Genomic DNA, 13211 nt, shown 5'->3' with positions numbered 1-13211 from the left:
CGGGTCTGCGTGTCTGACCGAAAATTCATCCTTGATCCGTGACCATCTACGATGCCATGCTTCCTGGTTCAGAATCGGCTTCAAAACTGTAGCAATGATTTCGTCGCACGATAGGATCCGTTTCCATAAGGCAGACCGGAAAGAGACGGGACTGAGGCGTCGTCGATGGAGTCGAAGCGTCCATGATTGCGGAAGCCCTCCCTCCTCTAATCGGAAAATGCGCTCTACAGGGAACAGGGTGGATGCTTTAGGACTCACGGACTCATAGGGTCTCCGTGAATCCTCTCAGGATATTACGCAACGCGGCCTTCTCCAGAGAATAGAGGAGCTCCTGCCCAAAGGGCACAAATGACCCCAGCCGGTCTCGCCGGTATGCCCGCTCCGTCGCTCGCGACGGGGCCCTTGATTTTCCTCTCCTACTCACGATCTCGTCTCAGTACGGCTCTCCTGCTCATCGCATGCTGTTGGATCCCGCTGATCCTCATTCTCAGTCGCCCCATCTCGAAGAGTGCGATTCTTTCGCAACGTCGACTCTGGAATGTTTGAGACCGGAGATTTTACCACCTTCACATCCACAGCATCCGTCTGCAGAGAGAGGCAAGTCAACGCTATTCTCCAGCCACCGAACCACCGCGATCTGGCGGAGACTTGGGAGAAGGGAGTCGGGCTCGTGTCAGAGCACTACACTCTAGACCTGTGACGGACTCGACAAGAAGTGGACCTCAACTCACAATTTTATCCGATTGATCACTGCTGTCGTGTAATGTACCTCGACCCGATCAAGCTCTCCACCTCTGAATGGAGACAAGCTCGGCAGAAAGCGCAGCCGATTTCTTGCTTCTGTCGTTCCGTGCGAGAGGTGGGTAAGACGGGACTTCGCAAGTCAGAGATGGATATCGGTATCGCGGCTGATGTGTTCAAAGGTCGGAGACAACTCAAGCTGCCTGACATTGAATCGAGGTGGATCCGAGGACGAAAAAGGTTCACAATGAAACAAGGACCCGCCCCAAGACGAGGCATCATCATCATCAACATCCTTGAAAATGACTATTGAGAATTATTATACAGGGGCCCCGGAGCAGGCGACGCGTAAGGGAACTCCTCCCTGTTTGTTAGCAGAGGGATGTCGGTCCTTAAGAATTCTCGCGAAAGAGTTGAGGACGTGGCTCGCCCACAATGGGGCTCGACATGGAAGACATCAATAGGAGATCATCTTAAAGAAGTTCTGCTAGTGGTCCCTATCCCCTGCGTGCGTTACGAGGTAGCGATTCCCCCATCCGCTTGCCTGTCTGAATCATTCGTGAGACTCGCTCAGTCAAGAATAGGCTCAGATTAGCATCAGTTTAGAATCGATAATTTCATAGAATCAGCATGGGGCTTGGCAACGTTCGCTACTGCCCGCTCACTGTTCATTCTAATTCATTGACTTTCCGCACGAGTTCTTCGCGCGCGGGAGGAATTAGAGAAGTCCGAGCTCCCGGAAATTCCCGGATGTCCCGAGCTCTCTCGGGGGGATCATCGAGCCAGGATCAAATCACTTCATCGGCATCGGCACCAACAGTGAGCGGCCGACTTTGTAACCGAGAGATTAGCGAACATTCCCATTGAGTAGCTTCGTTCCCTCCGTAGGGGAGGCGAAGATGTACCCACACATGAAGTCTGCGTCCCGCCGGCCGGTGCAGGGGCAACTCGGTGAGTGATGATGACGATGATCCGCGCATACGGTCCCGACGAAGTGCGGCGGTCTATTCCGCTCCTCCGAGCTTCAATTTCCAGACGTTGGAACAATAATCCAAATGATTATCATGATGATTCCGAAGTCCGCGACTGGCGATAGGGGATTTCAGTTCGTCTTGCTCCTCAATCAAATCGCTTATTCCAACTTCAAGCTGGCTGATGTCGCTTTTCTTTCGTTTCCATTGCAGTGCAATTTCGCTCCTTCCAGGAAACGGGGGATTCCTGGGAGGAATATGTCTCTCGAGGAATCGGGGGATGATTGCTGGGGGTGGGATTCAAGGCTACTTGAGCGGAACAGCAGTCGAGGGCAGGAACGAATCCAAGACCGAGGAGCAGCGTTTCTCAACCCTGCCTTCGAGAGTACTCCTCTCGTGATTTGCGTATCCGATTTCATCACTGTGGTGTCCTAAATCAAAATCCAGTCTCTCTCTAACTATCTTATGGCACGACTCTTAACGGCGAACGCCGGGCGCTCGAACCTTCGAAACCGGAAGAGAGTCACGATAGACTAATTTTGAATATGAGGCGCGGTTCGGGAGAATCCCGAGAGTGAAGCACGGATCGAGAGACTTCTCAGCAGGGCCGCTGCGGAAAACCTCGGCGACCAGTCACCGTACTCCTCATAGCCGTGCTGCGGCAAACTTTCGTGAGCCTCGGAATGTCGAAGAAGCCGTAGTGTTGTACTACGGCCGACTTCCGTAGGATATTGATGAGGCCGACCCGCGACCCTCTTTCCCCCGGCGTTGATGTCTCTCCGCGTGTCTTGGCGGGCGCGCCGACGACGACCGAGGGAGGCTTCTATGAGAAGACTTCGCTCGTTGCTAGTTTGTTGTTTTGATGGGAGTGCGAGGCCGCGCCGTGGATATTTCGTTTCACTCCACGACCAGAACAACAGTGCGAACGTGTGTCCGTGTCTAGCTCAAGTCTTCGGAGGCTAAGTACGTGACTGAGATCCGGAGCTGTTGTCAGCACGGAGCCAGTGAGCTCATCGGAACCGGCTTGTGTCCCGGCGCCATGTACAATGGGATCGGGCTCCAATCCTCTCGCGGGAGCGGCACCAATGGCTACGTTCAACGAAATCTGGGTTTCTCCAATCGCGTCCCTCAGCAAGTGAAGTACAGATCGGAGCGGGACATCGAGAAACTCGAAGGCGAACTCAAGCAGGGACCGAGTCAGGAGATCCTCGACCATTACAGACGGCGAAAAATTGAGCTCGATCTCGCCGAATACGAACAAGAACTGGTCGATGCGGGTCTGTCACAGGACGAAATCGAACACAAGGTTAGCCGGTACCGTAAGAAACTCGTGGAGGACGATGATCTTCAAATTAAGAAGCAGCAGCAGAGGAACCTAGCCTCGCTCAAGGACAGCCACGAAATCGCCGAAGCGAACCTGATGAAGAACGACAGACTCCGCGACGCTCTCGGCATCTCGAACGATTTCGTTGACGGCTCCTCGTTCGATCAGAACGCGAGACGAGAACGGAACGAGAAAGAGCGAGCCGAACGGGAACTCCAAAAGCAGAAGCGACTCCAGACCCTCGTTCCTATGCACGAAGAGGAGGGGGCCGAAGTCGATCGCAAAGACGACAAAGAGATCTCCACGTCGTCCAAGTCAAAGTCCAAATCCAAGAAGAGGAAATCCAAGTCGAAGAAACGGAAAAAGAAGGACGCCAAGAAGAAAGACAAAAAACGAAAGAAGAGGAAATCCGCGAAGCCGAGCTCATCGTCATCGAGTTCCTCTTCGGACTCTTCGTCGTCGAGTTCGTCATCGAGTGAATCCTCCGATTCGTCCGATGACGACGACAGCGGAAGCAGCAGCAGCAGTGATAGCAGCAGTGAGGAAGACAAGAAGAAGAAGAAGAAGAAGAGAAAACGTAAATCCAAGAAACGCAAGGAGGACAAACATGCCGCGAAAAAGAGGAAGATCTCTCTCAAAGGCGAATCGAAATCGAAACCTCCGAAAAAGCGTTCACCGTCGAAGTCGAAAGATGCTGTCGACGTCGAGGAGGACTCCTCCGCGAAGACTCAAAAACATCAAAGCAGGATGGATCGGTCTGCCGAAAAAGAACTCCGGGAGCCGCAAAGCCATAAAGCTCGTCACGATTCCAGCCCGGACGAAGAGTCGAAAAGGAGACGCGAGGATAAATCCCTTAAGCCCGAATCGAGGAACCGACATCCGAGTGAAGACAGGGGCAGGCGACAACGTGAAATGCATCACGATCGCAATGGAGACAGACATCGGCACGACAGAACTGCGAACGAGCATCCGGCTCGTCGAAATGATAGGCGATCCGATCGGGACCGTTCACCTATCTACTCGCGTAATCAGTCCACCAGGCAACGATCCCCACCGGCAACGCAGAAGCATCGCAGGAGAGACTCATCGTCCGAGGATGAAGGCGATAGAGACCGCAAGCTGAACCGTGGGCTCCACTCACGACATGAACTCGGGCCGCAAAGCAAGGGATCTCCCCCAAGACGCCGCAACAGAGAGTCGTCCCGCGAAGACAGTGATCGCGAGCGCCGCGAGAGTCAATCGAGGAAAGCAACGGTCAAACCCAAGGAAGCATCTCCCCCGATAACTAGACGTCAGAGGAGAGATTCATCGGACGACGAGAGCGAGAAAGAGCAGGAGAAAAACCGTCAGAGCGAATCACGCGACCGAGACCCCAAACCCGTGGAGCGGTCTCCTCCGGCGGCCAAGAATCAAAGACGAGATTCTTCTGACAGCGACGAGACTGAACCGCAACGCTTGAGCGAGGCCCATCCGCGTCCGGAGGCTCTTCGGTCTGCAGAGAAATCACCGCCAGCTACCCTTAGTCGGAGGAGAGACACTCCTAGCGACGACAGCGAAGACGAACAAAACGTCAGCGGAGAACCCATAGCCCCCCCTGGGACCACAGAAGCCCACGAACAATCCGAGGCGGATCGCCCTCGACACAAGTCACCGAGTCCGAGCCGATCGCCGATTTGCATTCCCCTCCCGCCTCGAGAGACCCTGGCCGCCTCGGTCCTGGGCAGACAGGCCCGGAGCCCATCCGAAGAGACATCCAAGCCCGGGCCTGGAGGTGAAACTGTGCATCGCATCGATTCCATTGCTCCCGCGCCGGGAGCCGGCTGGCCGCAGAAAGAGCGAGAGAAGGAGCGCAGCAGGAGTCGCAGCTCGGGCCACGACGAGCCCAAGGCCCGGAGCGTATCGAAGGAGAAAGCCAGGACGTCCAGCGAGGAACGCGACGGCAAGAAACGAAGCGTCTCGAGGGATAAGAGGAGCCTCTCCGGACGGAGCTCCTCGAGCTCCAGGAGGAGGCGTCGGAGCCTCTCCAGAAATAGATCACCGGGCGCGAGGAAAAGGAGTCCGTTGAGGGGCCGAGGAGGTCGCAGTCCTGACCGGAGGAACCGGAGCAGGTCGCGCGATCGGCGGGACCGGAGTCGATCCCGGGATCGGAGGGATCGGAGCAGATCCCGAGACCGAAGGGACCGGAGCAGATCTCGTGATCGTAGAGACCGTCGCAGTCGATCCCGGGACAGGAGAGACCGGAGCCGATCGCGAGATCGGAGAAGTCACCGTAGTCGATCTCGCGACTGGAGGGACCGCAGTCGCTCCCGAGACCGCAGAGATCGCAGCAGGTCTCGCGTGCGAAGAGACCGAAGTCGGTCCCGTGATAGGAAATTCGTGGGGCGTTTCAACCGAGACAGAAGGTGGCGCAGCAGGTCCCCCGGCAGACGCTATCAAAACCGTTACGCGTACGGCAAACAACGCTCGCCGTACCGTTTTAGATCACCCGCTCAACGGAGAAGATCTCCTTTCAGAAAATCCCCGATTCGTTCGCGTTCGCCGGTCCGACGAACTTCGATGTCGCCGATCAGACGAAGTCCCGTGTCGCCCGTCCGAGCTTCGGGCGGGAGTCCGTCGAGAAGATCTCGAGAGCCCAAAGTCGACCCCGGGTCGGGCTCGCTCGCGAGGAAAACCTCCCTGACCGCGCGGGCCGCATCTGCGGCGTCGGATAAATCCTCGACGGCCGCTTCGCCGAAAGCAAGACCGAGGAGAGATTCCTCCTCGTCATCGTCGTCGTCATCGTCTTCGGCATCTTCCGGCGATTCGAAGAAGACGTCGTCCACCGACAGTTCTTCTTCCAGTTCGTCGTCGGGTCGCTCCCGCTCGAGCAACAAAGACAAACAGCAGCGCAAGAAGCCGAACACCGCCGCCACCGCCGGGTCACCATGAAGTCCAAGAAAGAGAACTCATCGCTCCCTGGTTTCGTTCCGGAGACGTATCGGATACTGACGGAACCGTAGTGAGAGCGCTCGATTTGCTTCCGCGAGAACCGACGATTCCCGTCAGAAGCCCTACATTGTAAATTTCTTCCCGCTTATAACATAATATCAGTAACTAGCGAACTGAGAGCACGAGCTGCTCGCTCGAGTCTCGAAAACCGCCCACATATCTTTAATCATGGAGTTTCTCTTATTCGCTAGCCACATGAATAAAACATCGGCTTTCAATCGAATCTGCTTTCGATATCAATTACGCCTATTTCACCCGTTCCGCAGTTTCGTCCTCGCAGAATATTTGTCGAATCATAACCCGACATGAATCTACATATAAGCCATCCTCAAATTTCTCGAAGCGGACCAGCAGGTACCATCGAGAACTATCGTTGAAATCTTTCCAGCGCTCTCTTCGGTAACAGCGGTCCCCCCGATCCCCCCTTCAGTCTGAGCGACTCTGACCCATGCGTGGTTTGAGCTTCTCGAGTTTTCAGGAATCGCGAAATCGACTCGAAAACTGCCGCGCGAATACTGCTCCGTCCTCCCCGCGCTCGACGAGCAGCTTCTGCTCCTCCGAAAATGTCGCTGAACGGAATAAGCTTCTATGCCGAGAGGAGTCGTGCCGTGTGTTCGAATCTCGGGCAACAAAACACTGCTCTCTTCCTCCACTCCTCCGGACACAGAGTAAATTCGAACATCCAGGACGGTTTCCACGAGAACAAAAACACAGAGAGTGGATTCGTCACCGGAATCGACGCCACGGAACGATGTGGAAGCTGTCGTGATATGGAACTGTGATAATTAGTGCTATCTATTCGGATGAACAGCGTCTGACCGACTGTAGATACTTCACGAATTCCCGCTATGTCTTTGGAACAGACAGCTTGTGAAGGTGAGCTTCGCGATGATTGGGTTTCCAGCCCGAGCCCGGAAATATGATTCGTTTCCGAGAATAATCTTCCCAGATCAGCTCTCTGGTATTATCGATAAGACGGTTTTCGCTAGCGATCGAACTCAGTCTGGCCTCCCTCATTCCAGACTTGAAAGCTTTTGAGCGACGTCTCACTGAAATCGTCCAATTCCTGCAGCCGCCGACGACGCAATGGCGGGTAGCGCTGGCTGGAGTTTTCATTTGCGCTCTGTTCGGTGAGTTGCCGACCGGAATTTTCGCTCTAGGGATTTGAGCGGTGAGCGAGTTTATGTTCTCTAAAAATCAGGAGTAACGAGCGGACTCCTCCGCAGGTGCGTATAAGTGGGTCTTCGACCCTGAAACGTCGCGGGTATCCCTCTCGGAATCGCTTTGGATCCATTGGTTCTTCTCGCTGTCCGTGGCACTTTTGCTAATTCTTTTCGCTTGCGGTGTACATCGACGGGTCGTCATGCCACAAATCATCATTCAGAGAGCCCGGACGGTCCTCTCTGAGTTCAACCTCAACTGCGACGACAACGGTCGCCTCATTCTGAAGCCGAGGCCTCAACAGTGACTGGACACTTATCGAACGGTCTGCGCCTCGAGAAGCTTCGTCCTCTTCGATCCGGAGCGGATTTCGACCGAAGCCCAATATGGATGACCGACGCGAGTAATTGTTTTTTGGGGAAATGCGCGGAAACAGACAAAGTCACCGCGGCTCCCTGAGCAGGATGTCGCTCGCCCCGATGTGCAGATGAAGCGTTTCGCAGATCATAAGCAGAAGATTTTGCACAAAGATTTAAGATAATAATATACCTATAGAGAGAACTCACACGATTTCAGGATTTCCTTTATCATCTCAATAGGAAATTCAAGAAATGATGAATAAAGTGAGTTTTTGTTCCGAAAAAAAACTGCCTCTCCGATCCTCATCCTGCTCTTGAGACCCTCCGAGACCAGGTTCTCGGGGGGAGTTCCATGACGCGATTGGAGATCGGAATTGTTGGCGCGTGAAAGTAGTGATACGCCTGGCGTGAACGTACGTGGCGGCGAGACGTCTGCTGACTCGGATTTATTACAGAGTTTCTTTCCGGAAGGTTGACGCTTTCCAAATCCGCAATCGGAAGCTCCCATCGACCGCAGCTACCAGCAGCAACCTGCGTACTGTTTCCTCTGCCTTCAACCGTAATCAGTAGTCCCCAGGTTCCGTTCACAAAGAAGCACCGTGTTCGAATCCTTCGGTAGGGACCCTTTGTAGATCAATGTCTGGCGGTCATGGGAAATCAGCTGATCGTAGGGTTCGGGGTCACGGGTGGTTGCAGAATTCTTTCTGAATAAGATTCCAGTGAGCTGCTGTCGTTGTCCAGGGGCGATATTTCAACACTGACTCATCCTCGCAGGTAGAGTGTCACACACCGATAGCGGACGCGATAAGAGAAACGCCGGATGCCTATACACCCCGGCGGCCGAAGCTGACGCTCCCGTGGCTTCAATCGCGGCGACATGCGCGCGCCCAGAATATAGTGAAGTTTCGTAAAATAAAATGTTTTCTATTGATGATATCCGATGGCTCTTCGACGTCAATGATCACAGGCGACCGGATAAACTACTGGGAACGTCTTTCCGTCTCACAAGTTCTCTCTCCTGAATACTTGGGGGGTTTCGTTCAAATACAGATCTGATTCTACCCACTCTGGGCCCTAGTTCCGATCTGAGCAACACCAGGAATAAAGGTTCGCGGGAGTGAGATTCAAACCGGGTCTGTGACATTCAGCTGCGATTCCGGTCGAGAAGAAGAAGTCGTCTTTCCGAAATGTTGAAATCGTTTCTACTGCTGGAGCTACTCGTGATCATCTGCGTGAGTTCAAGCTCTGTGAGGATTATCCCCTCACATACCCACCCCGTTCTTCCAAGGTGTCCAGAATTTTTCCCTTCTCGTTTCGAGTCCTTTGCCGAAATATTCACGACGCCTTCGACATTTTCAGGACGCTCAGAATGCCGCATACTTTCAACATCCGGATGAAGTTCTCAGAACGGTCCCAGAGCCGAGTGCCGCAGCTATAGCGAGAAGGGCTCTTCGCGGTCTGTCAACGTCTGAGGTAAGCGCTAGCAATCAGCCCAAGCCCCACCATTCACCTATGAACGATTTCCTATGGCCAATGTGCCTCGATCCCTGTGGATCACATTTCCACGAGTGATCATAATCATAATTCATAAATAATTATATTACACGACGATCTCAAGGTCATAAAAGGTGTCTACCCGACGCTCCCAAAGCCTCAGAGGAAAATCATCGCATCGAGGAACGAGCCAGGAATCGAGAAGCTCCCGGCGCCGGAGAGTCTGCGGCTTTTGGAGCCTCCCTCCGGCGACGGCCTTCCCGTTCAGAACTCGGGTACTCCACGAACCCCTCTGTCGAGCCCGATCCAGAACCCCTCGATAATTCGGGCTCCACCTGCCGTTAATATCAGAATTGTGCCGCTGTCTCCTCCGCGTCAAGAGCCGGCACCGAAGCAGAACACTGTCGATGTGAACGTCTTTCCGAAGAATTTCCAAAGTCAGAAAGAGCGGACCCTCGCTACTCGGATCCCGCCGCCCGCAGTGAATATCGGGCCTGCCCCGGATCAAGCGAGATTCGCCCCGGAGCCAAGAGCAGACTCTGAGCCCCAACAAGAGCCCAGAAGAGTCGAAGAGTCTCGGGCAGACGATAGCGACGACTACTACGAATCCTATGAATTCGGCTACGAGATCCGAACTCCTGAGGGTAGGTCCGTTCGAATCGAAGCCTTGAAGGATCGATGATCTCCCTCTAACATCCAGTCTCTGTAATCCCACTTTCCTAACTGAGGAATTTCTTGAAGGCACTCATTCGCACGAGGAGCGCAAAATTCCGACGGGACAGGTGTTTGGATCTTATAGCATGGCTTTGGCCGACGGACGACAACGACTCGTAACCTACAGCGCGGATGGAGACGGTTTCCACCCCATCGTCGAAACCAACGAGCTTGGCACCCTGACGTCTGAGCCAGCAGACGCGAAGATCATCTCCTCAGCGACGTTATCGACCGCTGAACCACTCGCGAAAAAAATTAGTCCGGTCCGGATCCCTAAAGGAGTCCGGAGAGTCAGGAAAACAAAAACGAAGAGAACCTCGAATTGAAGAAGATAGGCAACAAATTTGACTTTATCATCCGGCCTTTGACAATATGTCTGCCGTTTACCTTGTAAATAGCTAAAAAGCAGATCACGGACGTCGATGCTAGCAAGGAAGAAATCCTCCTCCGTGAATCGCGCGCAAGTTATCGAGCGGAGTTCGGACTCGTATTCGCTCTTGAGATGTATTTATTGAGACCAATGAGAGTGTCAGAAGGCAACCTACGACCATAGGCACCGCGAGCTGTGATTTTCTACGTCAGGACGCGACGATCAGTCTGAAATAAATAAAGCTTTATTCTGGAAGGTTCACGGATGTGTTATTCGACTCATCGCGGTTGTGTTCCCCTCCATTCCTCCATCTCGACAGTACCCAGATTCCCCACCTGCTTCAAAGAGCTCCATGGCGACGGTCCATCCGTCGCTCAGCACGGCAACGCTCCGCTCCCGCGTGGCGGGCATCATGATCGTGTCTTAAGATGCTGCTTAAGCAACCCTCATGCCGATTTCTCGCTCAAATTCTGCTCGTCGAGTCACGTCGATCGTATAGGCGGAACGAACAAAATGAGTAATGAGGAACGGGTCGGATAATTGATCGGAGACCGAGCCATTGCTCGATTTCACAGAGATATTTCCGGGAGTGCGAAACTTAGGAAGTCGCTCCGAGAAATATTATTGGGCTCACCCGAAAGCCTTGTCATCTCATTGAATTCTATCTGATCCAGGCCAATGACGCATATCTGAGAAGGGTAAATATACGGGCTGCTACTTATATTGATAAGGAGGGAGGATAGCAATATCGTTCGCCGCTCATAACGCAGGTTGCAGAGCATCGTGATGCGATCACTAATTGGAGCACCGATGAACAACCGTATGTCGATCTCAGGAAAACGGCACAGGACCGCAGATTCCGGGAAGATACGGTATTCATGCCGCCGTGAGAAAGCGTCGTTTCAACCAATGGGAGATGGCTAGCGCGCCGGCCACCAGACCATTGAGGAGCTGCACGATGGTGATACCGATGCAAGCACCTAGACTCCCTCCTAGATACGCAATCACCTTCTCGAACTGTAAGAGGTGGTGAGTGCCCATCAATTATTATTTACAATGGAACAAGTCGGATTCGACCGATGCAGCAATGCTGGCTCGACTCACAGAGATTGCAGGATGATATTCGAGATGCTCAACGCTGTTGGTCGCGAATCTGAGGACGACTTGGAAGGACGTCTCCCTATGCGCGGGGTCCACATCTTTCATCCCAGACATCCGCGCTAAACGTAAATCATACCTCACTTCGCTGGAAAATTAGTTCAAGCTGGATAGAGAGCTCCCGGTACCTTCAACCGTAGACCTATTGGGGATGAAATTATTTTCAAGATACTAACCGGCAGGCTTTGCGACAAAGTTCGAAGCAGTTCGCAGAAGCAGACGAGTTCGAAACGAGGTCCCGACAATATTCGATGCCACGCTCGATATCAGCACAAATCTCATGCCTCATGTTAGCGATGAATTCATGCCCGAAGGACACGCACCCGCATGCCTGCAGCTCAGCGCGAACGAAGCAATCTTGGAGACAAGACTCCATGCTATGATATCCATTGAAGATGTGCTGCCGGGATGCGGAATAATTAAACGAGGAGAATAGATGGTCTCGTTTATTGCTTTTTGAGATTCCAAAGCCAGAGCAAGCGGACAGCTCACCTGATAACCCATTGCGTGGTAGTCACGGCAATTCGACTCGTAGGGCGCTTTGAGGCTTTTCACCACTTGTTGTTTCATTGCGATCTCGTGGCTGAATCCTCTTCGCAAATCAATCTGGATGTTTTCGGTCATTGGCGATATACCGGATTCGAGGACGATCAGGGGAATTCTCTCAGTGCGCACGAGGACAAGCGCTTCCCTCGGGTTTGCGGAAACCAGGAGATCCACTCCTAAGATATCGATAATCTGGGTCAATGATCCATCATGCAGGTCGAGCGCTGAATATTCGGAATCGTGAAAAACCGACGTCGGTTCTCTGACAATCGAAATCACCGTAAGTAGACAAATGTCCGCATTTGAGCGAAAGTCCACTCCTGTGCAAATCGAGGGTGTAACACATCTGTATCGGTCGTCGAAAAGAGCTGAGCTGTATACTGAAACGATGCTGTGAGTATGAGGAGCCTACAAGAACGGAATTTAACTCGAATTGTTGTCGGGACGAAGACCTACTGAGGAGCGCAATCGATGATTTCGGAACAGGTGGGATCGGATGAGTACAGCTTGCACTCGAATAGCTCTGCTGGCCTGTTGATAACATATTTGAGATTTTCAACTGGGGACTGGACCCTGACCGTGACAATCGAGCTCCGAAATGTATATCTGTGCCCTCAAACCTATAGAGATCGGGACAGCTCAGGATTGCAGCGAGGGGCTTCACATTAGACGAAACTGACTCACCTGAAGGCAGACTGGTTACGGAGGGCGGGTTGGAGACTTTGTTGGAAAAACGCGTACATCACGATAGTCTTGAAAATTCGCAGCGAAAATCACACCGTAAGCATCTAATCGTTCGGTTCTTCAGATGCCGTCAGTCACTGTCCCCTATTAGAGATTGTATATCCTACCAATGCTTTCTTCGAGCAGTTCTTCGGAAGGATCTCACACAGTCGAGTTCTGTTGGTCCTGCAAACGCAATGCTCAGTGGGAATTGCGCCTCTTAATTTCGGAGATTCGGTCGGGACGGCGATCGTATACCTCCTCCCTTCCCCCCGCATTCTTCGTTCTTCTCTTACCAGAAATCGACACAGGTTGTGATGCTGGGAAACTCCAGATCTTGATCCGGTATTTCTTGCTGACTGACGCGGGTCCGGCGTTCTCCATACTGAATGTAGAGCTCGGATACCTGCAAACGAAGGAAGCCGATGCTTGGGGCTCGGAGGTTTCCCTCCAGTTCCACGGCGAGCCTCTGCTCCTACCTGGAGGTAAACTATCAGAACGCATATGACGCAGAAAAATATCGCGCCGAAAGATCTCGCTCCCGCCATCTCCTCAGCAAACGTTCGGAACAAGCCGAGGCAGCGAGCTTTGAAGAGCTCCTGTTGCTCTGCGGGGACTCGGTGATAATTAGGAGCCTCGAAACCCACATAATGCTCATCCCG

The 13211-nt window shown here is 53.1% G+C and overlaps 3 protein-coding genes across 4 annotated transcripts; 2 read left to right on the top strand and 1 right to left on the bottom strand.

Moving 5' to 3' along the window:
• The first annotated feature begins 2582 nt into the window (after positions 1 to 2582).
• On the top strand, positions 2583 to 10078 carry LOC100906475 (serine/arginine repetitive matrix protein 2). Its single transcript, XM_018640055.1, has 6 exons — positions 2583 to 3919; positions 7047 to 7154; positions 7251 to 7420; positions 8904 to 9017; positions 9163 to 9682; positions 9780 to 10078. The coding sequence occupies exons 1-6, from the start codon at positions 2752 to 2754 to the stop codon at positions 10076 to 10078; spliced, it is 2379 nt and encodes a 792-aa protein (XP_018495571.1). The 5' UTR covers positions 2583 to 2751.
• On the top strand, positions 6647 to 7826 carry LOC100903295 (nuclear envelope phosphatase-regulatory subunit 1). 2 transcript variants are annotated; one of them, XM_018640293.1, is made up of 4 exons: positions 6873 to 6900; positions 6974 to 6985; positions 7047 to 7154; positions 7251 to 7826. In XM_018640293.1, exons 1-4 carry the CDS (start codon positions 6873 to 6875, stop codon positions 7490 to 7492), a joined length of 390 nt encoding a protein of 129 aa, XP_018495809.1. In that variant the 3' UTR covers positions 7493 to 7826. The 2 variants fall into 2 exon arrangements, with proteins under 2 accessions (XP_003737738.1, XP_018495809.1); XM_003737690.2 differs by lacking the exon at positions 6974 to 6985 and having other exon boundaries at positions 6647 to 6900.
• A 920-nt stretch (positions 10079 to 10998) lies between the features above and the next one.
• ppk27 (pickpocket 27) lies at positions 10999 to 13097 on the bottom strand. The gene is made up of 10 exons (XM_029111913.1): positions 13029 to 13097; positions 12846 to 12955; positions 12678 to 12735; positions 12511 to 12578; positions 12283 to 12357; positions 12106 to 12206; positions 11773 to 12002; positions 11457 to 11680; positions 11227 to 11368; positions 10999 to 11139 (listed from the first exon to the last, which is right to left on the bottom strand). The coding sequence occupies exons 1-10, from the start codon at positions 13095 to 13097 to the stop codon at positions 10999 to 11001; spliced, it is 1218 nt and encodes a 405-aa protein (XP_028967746.1).
• Between the last annotated feature and the right edge of the window lie 114 nt (positions 13098 to 13211).

This window comes from Galendromus occidentalis, unplaced genomic scaffold (assembly GCF_000255335.2).
Source record: "Galendromus occidentalis unplaced genomic scaffold, Mocc_1.1 scf7180000075612, whole genome shotgun sequence".
NCBI classification, from domain to species: Eukaryota; Metazoa; Arthropoda; class Arachnida; order Mesostigmata; family Phytoseiidae; genus Galendromus; species Galendromus occidentalis.
The sequence above is the reverse complement of the archived record's forward strand: the minus strand, read 5'-3'. Positions and strand labels throughout refer to the sequence as shown.

Excerpts from the sequence above, each read along its gene's own strand:
- ppk27 (XM_029111913.1), bottom strand. The coding sequence starts at position 13,097 with ATGGCGGGAGCGAGATCTTTCGGCGCGATATTTTTCTGCGTCATATGC. Across the intron at positions 12,207-12,282 it reads ATCATCGATTGCGCTCCTCA|TATACAGCTCAGCTCTTTTC; the intron begins GTAGGTCTTCGT and ends GCATCGTTTCAG. Across the intron at positions 12,003-12,105 it reads CGGACATTTGTCTACTTACG|GAGTGGATCTCCTGGTTTCC; the intron begins GTGATTTCGATT and ends TCGATATCTTAG.
- LOC100903295 (XM_018640293.1), top strand. The coding sequence starts at position 6,873 with ATGTCTTTGGAACAGACAGCTTGTGAAG. Across the intron at positions 7,155-7,250 it reads TTTCATTTGCGCTCTGTTCG|GTGCGTATAAGTGGGTCTTC; the intron begins GTGAGTTGCCGA and ends ACTCCTCCGCAG.
- LOC100906475 (XM_018640055.1), top strand. The coding sequence starts at position 2,752 with ATGTACAATGGGATCGGGCTCCAATCCTCTCGCGGGAGCGGCACCAAT. Across the intron at positions 9,018-9,162 it reads GCGGTCTGTCAACGTCTGAG|GTCATAAAAGGTGTCTACCC; the intron begins GTAAGCGCTAGC and ends GACGATCTCAAG. Across the intron at positions 9,683-9,779 it reads CGAGATCCGAACTCCTGAGG|GCACTCATTCGCACGAGGAG; the intron begins GTAGGTCCGTTC and ends AATTTCTTGAAG.